Source organism: Pygoscelis adeliae, unplaced genomic scaffold (genome assembly GCF_000699105.1).
Source record: "Pygoscelis adeliae isolate BGI_AS28 unplaced genomic scaffold, ASM69910v1 Scaffold402, whole genome shotgun sequence".
In the NCBI taxonomy this organism is placed as follows: Eukaryota; Metazoa; Chordata; class Aves; order Sphenisciformes; family Spheniscidae; genus Pygoscelis; species Pygoscelis adeliae.
The window spans coordinates 5370180-5380104 of NW_008824411.1; the positions used below are offsets into that span (position 1 = coordinate 5370180).

At 57.4% G+C, this 9925-nt stretch overlaps 2 protein-coding genes across 2 annotated transcripts in view; both read right to left on the reverse strand.

The window, feature by feature from the left end:
* Positions 1-542: 542 nt before the first annotated feature.
* On the reverse strand, positions 543-5297 carry METTL13 (methyltransferase like 13). Its single transcript, XM_009320618.1, is given in 8 exon segments — positions 543-943; positions 1447-1578; positions 1959-2145; positions 2148-2209; positions 2404-2547; positions 2797-2992; positions 3607-3806; positions 4553-5297. Coding segments are annotated over 8 exon segments (1902 nt in total). The 5' UTR covers positions 5259-5297; the 3' UTR covers positions 543-668.
* A 1045-nt stretch (positions 5298-6342) lies between these two features.
* The window catches only part of ITPA (inosine triphosphatase (nucleoside triphosphate pyrophosphatase)), a 6620-nt gene continuing 3037 nt past the window's right edge, over positions 6343-9925 (reverse strand). The window contains exons 2-6 of the mRNA XM_009320707.1: positions 9198-9271; positions 8320-8351; positions 7459-7574; positions 6866-6942; positions 6343-6568 (exon numbers count right to left, since the gene is read on the reverse strand). Of these exons, the coding sequence (XP_009318982.1) occupies positions 6448-6568; positions 6866-6942; positions 7459-7574; positions 8320-8351; positions 9198-9271 (420 nt within the window). The 3' untranslated portion in view covers positions 6343-6447. The remainder of the gene's footprint in view (positions 6569-6865; positions 6943-7458; positions 7575-8319; positions 8352-9197; positions 9272-9925) is intronic.

Sequence of the window (9925 nt, forward strand, 5' to 3'; positions counted from 1 at the left end):
AGAGGGGCAGGCACATGGTGGGGTCCGGTTTGGGGAAGGTGAGTGAGGAGGGGGCACTGGGTACAAGGGGCAGCTGCCTGCACCTAGGATGTGCCCGTGAGGAGTGGAGGTGACTGTACCTTTTCCAGGGGTGCTGGGCACTGCAGAAATAAACCTAGCAAAGCACTGCGGGCCTCAGAGCAGCCCTGAGCACTTTTATTTTCACAGCTCTCAGCCCACCCACACACGTCCACAACCAGGCTTGGGGCAGGGCTGGGGCTTCTGCACAGACACCAGTGACCAGGGATGCTGGAGATACGGGGAGAGACAGCATCAGAGGGAAGGAGCCGTGCTGGAGGGGAAGAGGATGGTCGGAAGGACATTTTTCCCACAACAGGAAAGCAAGGGGGACAGACCCAAACCCACAGTCCTGCCAGTCCCACAGCACCTTCCTCCCCTCAACACCCCAGCGCTGCCCCTCAGGCTGCACAGCCCTCCATGGTCCTGGACCCCTTCCCGGGGAGCCATGTTATGGGGAGTGCCTCCCCGTGCCAGTCCCATCCTTCAGGCAGACCCAGGCCAGAACCGGCCCCCCAGGGGCAGCAGTCCCAGCCACGGGCACCCCTCCACTGCGGGGCCACAGCATCCACGCGAGGACCTCCCTCGTTCAAGCGGCATCGGAGCCCCTCTCAGAGGATCTTGACAGCCTGCAGCATGTCTGCCAGCACGTACGAGCTGTCCCAGGGGCGCCCAGGCTGCCGCAGGGCCCCCTCCAGTGCCCGGGCACGTGCCCCCAGCTCTGTGGGGTCCTGACGGCCCTTGGGGCTGGGCTGGCAGAACAGGATCTCATTGACCTCCCCTTCAATGCAGCGTGCATAGAGCAGCGGGAAGACCTCCCTGAGGGTCGCCAGGACAGACTCCTTCAGCTGGGCGTCGCGGCACACCAAGTTGAGCACGAAGACTCCTGCAGCAGGGTGAGAGGGATGGGACTTCAGACCAGCCCACGGACACTGCCCTGCTCCCCGCCTCCCTGTTGGAACGCAGCTGAATCGGTGCCACCCTGGTGCAAACGTCTTCCCCGTGGCAGCACAAGGAGTACCAGCATCCCCCCTGGTGCCCTTGGCCCGGCTCCACGTCCCTGCCGCCACGCGGGTCGTGGGTGGCCACACAATCTGTTCCCAGGTACCGCCTACACCCTCCGCCTTCCTGCAACCTTTCTTGGCCCCCCAGGGTGACTCAGCCTGCCTGACCCAGCAGCACCACAGGCCACCCGCTCCACCCTGCTCCCTGCTGTCACAACGCCCACTGAAACACCAGGATCCAGGACCTGCAAGGAGCGGCGGATGCCACACAGCAATCCTGGCCGCAGCCGCTATTCTCCAGGATGAGAAACAGTGGCAGAGCCCCATTACTCGCACAGGACCGGCCAGCCTGGCCGCAGGGACACAGTCGGATGTCCCCTCCTACCTTCTGGCTTGAGGATGGTTTTAACTTTCTGCAGAAAGGGCTTTTACACGAAGGCTGGGGGTGGGCAGCTCATCCCTACCGTGAGGTCTTTGCTGTCCACATCAAACATGATGGCGTCGTACTGGGCTGGGGCTGCAGGAGGGAGCGCAGAGACTTGTTATGCCATGGGACAGAGGTGAGCCACACATGGTGGGGAGGCAACGAATGGGGTGGTCAAGACATCCCCTCTGCCATGTTAGAGCTGCTTCTCTCTCCTGGGGTTTCTCTTTCCAAAGGAAACCCACGGCAGCACCCCTCAGTGCTGGGGGAGGCAGCAAATCTAAGGTTCCCTGCACACATTGGTAAGGGCAGGCCTGTGAACTGCAGAGACTTGGCAAGGCCGGAGCTCATGACACATGGCAGGAGATGGGCAGGGATGGGAAGCAGAGGGTGAAAGCAGCCCAGGACTCTTGTCCCCAGCATGTCACCCACTGGGCTTGATGGGGCACCCGGGATGCTCTGCAAGATGGTACCTTCAGCCGCCAGCTTGGCCACATAGTCCAGGCCATCAGAGATGTGGACCCGCATCCGGTCGCCCTCGGAGAAGCCGAACCAGCGCGTGGCCACCTCCAGCATGGAGGGGTCGATCTCCACCACAGCCACACGGGCCTGCGAGAAGTAGTCGTGGACAAAGAGGGGCAGGCTGCCCCCCCCGGGCCCCCACAGACAAAGAGGGGCAGGCTGCCCCCACCGAGTCCCACCACCAGCACCGCCAGCAGGGCTCCTGCCAATGGAGAGCACCCAATGAGCCACCAGGATGGCCACGCTCCCACTGCTCGTCCCACCCGCCGGCCCCAAACCGCTTCAGGAAGGGTGCATGAGGCACCTTGGCCAGGAAAGCCCTTCCCCAAGGAGCTGTGGCATAGGGACACACGCACACCTGCCCCCCGCACAGCCTCCCACTGCCGGCCTTGCTACCTGGGACGGGGTCAGGGCCCCCCAGCAGGCAGAGCCCTGCGACCATGGCTTTGTGGTGCTCGCAACACAGGTAGCTCTTGTCAATGGCTGCAGGTGGCTCAGTGGGGTTGGGTTTCTTCTTGTCCTTCCTCCGTTTCTTCTGGCCTGAACATCAGGAGGCATCGGCTGGTAAGGCATGGTGGGAGACAGGGGTGCTTTCTGCAGACCCCCAAAGCCTGTCCCACCCCCAAGGCAAGCAGCAGAGTATAAAACACTCCCATAGCTGCTCTGGGACAAGGCAGGCAGATCCCAGCAGGACTTTTAATCTTCCTCCTGTATCGATCTCACTCTGCCACACCAAAAAGTCACCCTTGGCCCCTGCCCCTTCCTGGCTGCCTCACCTGCCCCACATACCTGTGAGAGGCGTGCGGGCCAGGAGCCGAGCCTCTGACTGCACCACGTTCCTGTTACAGAGGAAGACGAGGCGGCGGAAGTAGCAGGTGCCATCCCCCTTCACATCCTCCACGACATACTCCCCACTCAGGGGGCTGGTGTCACGGTGCCGCACTGTCCGCACCCCGATGTCCCCTCCCACAGACAGGAAGGGCACCTGCAGGGAGGACAGGGACTGGTGTGAGGAAGAAAAGGCCACAGGAACAGACCTTGGCATTCCCGCTATCCTGACCACGGCTAAACAGCCGGGACAAAGCGGACACAGTGCAGGAGCAGCAGGATATGCTGTAGGCAGCCACAGGGGAGCTGGGGACCAGCGCATGGGAGACCAGCTTCCCTCCCATACACGTCTTGGGGTACAGGGAGCAAACACCCCAGGACTTCTTGCAAGAGCTCAGATTTGGGAAGTTGGGGCAGGAAGAAGGAAACAGAAGGGACAGGAGAAGTTAAAGCCAGGATTAAGAAGGGGCTAGATGCTCTAGGGTTTCGGGATGCCTGATTTTCTTGGAATGCTGGGTTTTGGAGGGCAAGGACTTCACACTGAATCCTGCCACACATGCACCTCAAATCCTGCCTCCAAGCAAAGGCAGCCAGCTGGAGGGAAAACCGAGAGAAGCTACACCTGAGGCCAGTCTCCTCCCCACCAAGGCAGCCAGCTCACACACTGCAGCTTCATCTCCCTTGAAGAAGAGGGAACTTGCTGCTGGCGGAGAGCCAGCCTGGCCCCAGTTTTGGGGAAGCCAAGTGAGGGGGCCGGGCGGTGGGGCTCACCTGCTGCCGGGCAGGGAGGCCCGGCGGGGCCAGCTCCATCACCTTCCCTGACAGCTCCGCCTGGATGCCAGCCATGCCCTCGTAGTGCTGCTCCCTGTGCAGGGCCACAGTGACCAGGCGCCCGAAGCCCGCGCTGGTGGCCAGCTGCCTCCGCCCTTCCTCCATCCCAAAGAGCCACTCGGTTTCTCTGCCCTGCGGGACTGCAGAAGGGGCTGCCATCAGCCTGGGACAGTCCTGGTCCCCAAGCGACCACCCCAGCCTCCAAGAGAGGAGCCGCAGGAAATGGCAAGACATCATGAGGAGGTACCACTGCGTGCCTAGACCCATGCTCTGCAACCATCAAGAGAGCCAGGACCTTCCCCACTTTGGGCAGGCTCATGCAGGAGGCTGGAAAAGCCACGCCTCATAAGAAGGGGGCGTCCAACAGCCTCATGACCCGTCTCCAGGCTGTGCTAAGCCCCAGCTTTGCAGGCGCGCAGGGAGGGAACAGTGCTGCTGCCAGAGCCCGACACGTGTCCTCGAGGTGCAAGCACAAAAGCGAAGCGCGGCCCCAAGCCACCTGGCCCTGGCAAGTCAGGACGCCCACGCAGACCAGAGATGCCTTTCCAGCTGCGTCCGCTGCACTCTGGCTTTATGCAGCGACACTTTACAGTGGCTGTCACCAGCACCAAGGCAGGAATCACCACCTTGGAGGCAGGGCAGGCAGTGTCCCTCTGCTGCCAGATGGGCATCCGCTCAGCCAGCAAGCTCTGTGCCAGATCGCTGCTTGCACCATCAGGCAAACACATGTCCCACCGCAAAGCCAGGACTAAAACATCAACCAAACCCTGCACAGGTGGGTTACTTCCCTCTCCAGCCCTGATTTCAGCAGGGCCAGGACTGCTGGCTGTTTTGCAGCTCCTGGCCAGAGCACCGTCTCATTGCAGGCAGGAGAGGCGGTACTCACTGATGAAGATGGCAAAGTGATTGTCCCGGGAAGGTTTTACCGAGGGGCTGTCAACCACATGCAGCGTGTAGCGAGGCCTCCCACTCTCTTTGTCACACAGATCCAGGGAAACCTGCTCCCCGCAGGGGGTTTTGCTCAGCTGGCTGCAGAGCAGGGCGTAATGCTGCCTGTCCTTCACCGCCGCCACCAGCCGCTCCACGCTCTCCACCCGCATCGGCTTGTCCTGCTCCTCCGGGCAGATCTCCAAGATCTGCGGTGCTGAGCCAGGGATCTTCCTGAACTTTGTCATGACGTAGACGAAGACTGGTAGGACAAACTGCTGCTTGTCCCCGCTGCCGGCCACCTGATGGACACGCACGACCCAGCCTTCCTGGGAGAAGTATTTCACCGCTTTCTTCAGGACATGGGTTTGAGCCAAGGAGACGCAGAAGTAGCGCCCTCCTACCTGCAGGACCCGGCTGATCTCAGCAAACATCTTGTCCACCTTGGCTAGAGTGGCCTCCTCTTCGTCGGTGAGGACGGCATCCAGCGTGCCTTTGTCCAGGACCACCTGGAAGTGGGCGTCAGGGAAGTCCATCTGAAGCATGTCCATCAGCAGGTAGCTCATCTTCGGCCGCTTGCTCCCGCTCCGCTCTTGCATCTGACGGATCACTGCGTCGCTGATGTCGATGTTCACGATGTCCTCGCACATCCCCACATCGTACATCTGCTCGCTCAGCTCCGAGTTCCCGCAGCCCACCACCAGAACCTGGGGAGCGGTACAAGAGCGGCATGATGGCGAGAACGCCCTGGAAACGTGCCCCAAAGCATTTTACGAGCAAATATCAGCCACAGCCGCGAGCCTTCTGTGACAACCACACCCGCGGCACCTGCAAACCCACTCTCCGGGGCCCTAAGATAAGACTTCCATATAGAAAAGTCACAGGGGCACAGAAGCGATGCATCTGCTGCATCTCTTTCGGGGATGACGTGGATGTTTTAACCCCCGGAGCTCCCCGTCCCAGGGTAACTCGCGGGTCTCTCCTGTTCTCTTGCTACGGCGCACCGGGGGCTTCGCATCGCCTGCGTCAGCGCAGGACGGCGGCACAGAGCTCGCCGCCCAGGAGGCGGATTCTAGACTGGTGTGAAAATTAGCAGAAACTCAGTTTACAGTTAAAGAATTGTCCTAATGAAAAAGCCAATCCAGACAGTCAATATCCTTAGCTAGCGTGAGAGTTTTAAACTATCTCTACTGAAATTAAACTGAGAAATATTACGATTGCACCAGCCAGGGGCTGGCACTACTGATACGAAGAACAGACCTAAGGCCGATGCATCGGCATGTGAAAGCGAGTGCCCGGAGAACCCTGCAGCTGAACACCAAACACGGTAATGGCAAGATACTGTAACTGAAGAGGCAAAAAAGCTTCTAAGCGAGTGCCACTGAGCAGCGTAGCAAGTTCATGATACAGCTGGCTGAAGCAGCTCGGTACTCACAGGTTCCCTGAAAGAGCTAGAAATTTTCATGTGATTAGTTTTGCCCTCCAATTAGTGCCATGTTTAAAACAAGCTTTGCTGGACTCCAGCCTAAGCCTAGAGCGAACAGACCGGCTGCTTCGATTCCCCGTCTACTGGGTTTGTATCCCACCGCCACAGCTTTGCTTTACGGCCAAGAAAGTACATTCCTTGTCAGGAATATAATCTAATAAAAGTTGTTATAAGTATTTCAGAGAATCCAGAAGAATTTTTAACAGTGAGCTTTGAGATCAGTCACAAGTTATCCTTGAATTTATTATTTTCTAAAGCAATCCGGCGGGTTCAGAAAGAGCAGCTTTAATGTCAGCCCGCAGCGGAGCAGAGCTCTCCCAGGGCGGTACGCGACACGGACAACAGCGGGTGCCCGCAGCCCAGGGGGGCTAGCTGGGACCAGAGCAGGGCTCTGTCGAGCTGCTTTGAAGAAAGAAAGCGGAGAGCTCGCTCAGCGCTCTGTAACGGTGCGAGATCGAGTTCTTCACTGCCTTGGGCAGTTCGGCGTAACTGGAGGGGAGAGAAAGCACAAGTCTCAGCAGCAGAGACGCTACGGCACACGTCCCCCAGTCACCAAGAGCTCCCCCTCTGCTCGCCGTCTCCCTGCTCAACTATAGCGTCTGTAGTGGCACGCTGGCAAAGCCAACAACCCTCATCCTGACCTGGGGGTTCCCCATAACCCACCACGTTCAGATCCAGGAGGGCGTTTTCTCCCTGCCACCCTTCCTCGTAAGCAGGTTCCTCTCCACAGGCAACCTCAACCCTGGCTTTCCTTACATAAAGAGCCGTAGGTAAAACACCACTTACGTCTGGTTGTAGCCGTCCGGCTGAAAGCAGGGATCCCAGCCAAAATCTCGAGGGCCTCTGGGCTCCACTATCAGCCCCTGCCATGAGAAAGCAAAAAAGCCCCGCAGGCTGTGGTTCTGCAGCACTTCCCTCACAGTCGCATTTCAGACACAGACTGAAGAGCTACACGCAGCCACAGCTCACGCGTGGTCACCAAAGGCTCAGTATGGGGTACTGTCCCCATTCCCAGGACGTAAACAAAATTAGCAGTCCCAAACTCAGTGCTCCATCACGCTGCCCTATGTTGACAGCCCCTTTACCCCCCCCCAATTAACAGAGCTAACAACTGCACTCAAATACAACCCTGCCAGAGGGAGATGAGGGGGCTGAAGAGCCTGAGGTAACGTGCAAAGCGTTTGGTACGTACAGGCGAAAGGGCTGCAGCATTCAGCACCCACCGCCCACCAGCTGCGCTCTCCCTCAGCCTGTTCCCAACATGGAGAAGACCCAGGGGCGTTCAATGACCCGGGGTCCTCAACAGAGCCAATGCCGTTATGAAATTCACATTACAGCCCTCCCCCTCAGCATCTTCCCTTCCCAGGCACACCACCTACATGAGTCTGGCCTTTGAAGAGCTTCACTGGCTCCTCTGGGTTTCCAGTACTGAACGCAAAGGTACAGAGAGCGTAGGCAGATTTGTCTTCAAACCCAGCCAGGAGCTTGTACAGGCCTGAGCGACACAGAAAGGATCCCGGCGTTACTGCCGTTCCCTCGGAGCGCAACACACCCACCTAGAGACGGATCGAGGGAGCGTTCTGCATTCACACCCACAAGGGAGAGGAAGAACTACAGGGGGTGGCAAAGCTCAGCCACAAGGATGCTCTTGGCCCAGTCCCTTGTATGACTGAAGCCAGGGCCTCAGATCTAACACAGCGTGAGCTGCAGGGCCCCGCTATTAATTTGGGAGTGGAAGCAAACCAGTGCGCAGTGCCAGAGAGGACTAAAGCCCACTCTGAATTAGCATGGTTAACACTCATGCTTGTGACGCCAGTGCGGGATTTGCAGTCACACTCCTAACCGCGGGATCAAAGGCAAGTCACTGCATGCCAAGGGAAGTGAGCGTTAGTGGAGAGGGGCTTGCACAGAAGCCAAAGGGAGCAGCAGGTCTTCCAGGTCACACTGGTGACAAACAAGAAGTTCCCACAAGCCCTGCCACCAGCCTGCAGAGGCAGGAGTCTGGGAATCCAGGGATGATTCTGAAGCTACTGGGGGAAACAACATCCCGTGAAGAAGGGCACAGAACAGGCTCAAGGAGAGAATGCGAAGGGACAGAGCTGGACAGACAGGAAAGGAACCAGCTATGAAACAGGCAGCACGGTGGGCAAGCACGGTCAGCAGAACCCAGCACAGGCAGGGATCCATTTCATTTGGAAAGGACCGAGTTACATGCAGAGCAGTAACACGGGAGGCAGTACCTTCTGGTTTGAGTTTTTCCAGGAACCATTTTCTGAAGAGGAAGAAGAGAGGAAAGATTAATTTTTGCTATTTTTTCTCAGAAATACAGGCATCCTTGAGACGTTGTTGCCTACATTTTCATAGCCCTTTGAATCCCTCTTAAATGTGCTGTCAGATCACCTCATTCTGGACTATTTACCAATAATGACAGAGTTAGGTCTTAAACTGAATGGGACACAGTGAAAACAGCAGCAGGGTATTTAATCTACTGCAGTACTGGGGTCTATGTAAATAACCCAGTTCCCACTCGTGAGCACTGACATGTCGAAATACATTTCTCAACTCAACTTGTTCACATCTTACACCTCGTTCTAGTGCCAGCTTCATCATATAAAGCTTTTATGTCTCTGTTTAGGTCAGCAGAGACAGTTTGGAAGAATTAATCACACTAAAAATTAACTCCAGGAGCTAAGGCAGTATTTTATTACAGGAGTTACACTGTAATGTGATAACCTTGTTATCTGCTGGATTAAAGCACTCCCTATGAGCACCTATAGGACCCTCATCCCAGAGTCCTGAATGCATGGTGCCTTAACTACGCAGAGCCCACTGTGGGGCCAGGTTCCCAAGCTGGCTGCAAGAGCAGGCACCATAGATCGGGAGCCAGAGACAACAATTTGGGTCTGTCTCTCTTGTCCTGCCCCGTGACTTACAGCAGGGCTCAAGGAGTTCAAGTCCAGCCCCTGGGGTGCAGGATGAAGCTGAGGATACAGATCAGTAATCACCTCCCTGACCCTATTGTTCCTGGTGTGTGGAAAATCCCCCGTGAAGCACACCCTGCCAGCCTGCGCTCCTAACTCTACGACACGAAAGGCGAAGCAAATGCCCTCTTACTTACACGTACGGTCCTGGAAGCCCCCCCAGGGCATTGAAGCACAGGCAGGTATCCTCTACTATAACAGGTCCCTGAACCTACAGCAAAAGCCCAAGAGATGGAAACATTAGACCTAGAGGAAGGCACTGCCTCCAACCCCATTTTCTTGCTCTATCCTATTCTCACGTTTCCACGATAACAGGAACATCACAAAAATCCACCAGCCACTAAAGTTCTTCACCTTGGAGGCAATCCATACCAGACAGAAACAACTAAACCCATGCTCTCCCCAGGCAGGCCAGAGTGGCTGAAGTGTGGTAGGGGAGACCTCACATAGAGAAAAATGAGCAGAGCTGAACACCCCCTGCCCTCTTGGGGGGCAGGAATGGTGGGACAAGCAGGGGGAAAGCCTGCGTCCTGGGGGCACACCTGCATTCTCCTCAAGTCTCAGTTCCTCACTTGGTTCTTTTAAGACACCCATCCCAGAGACAGCTCTGGAAGGTGATCCATCAGAAGCTTCAGCTGACAGAAAACTCGGCGTCCCACAACTGCTGGGGCTGGACTGAAGGAGCTGTCATGTCCTCCTGCTGCTTGAAGGACACAAGGGGCCAGAGGAGCAGCAGCAGGACTGCCTAAAAACTGTGTCACCAGTGAGAATTCACCATCACGCAGCATAGGCCAGAAACAGCTGGGTGATGGGAGCGCAGCGAGGCCAGGCCAGGCCCGGATGCGTCCCTGGCTTTCCTCAGGGC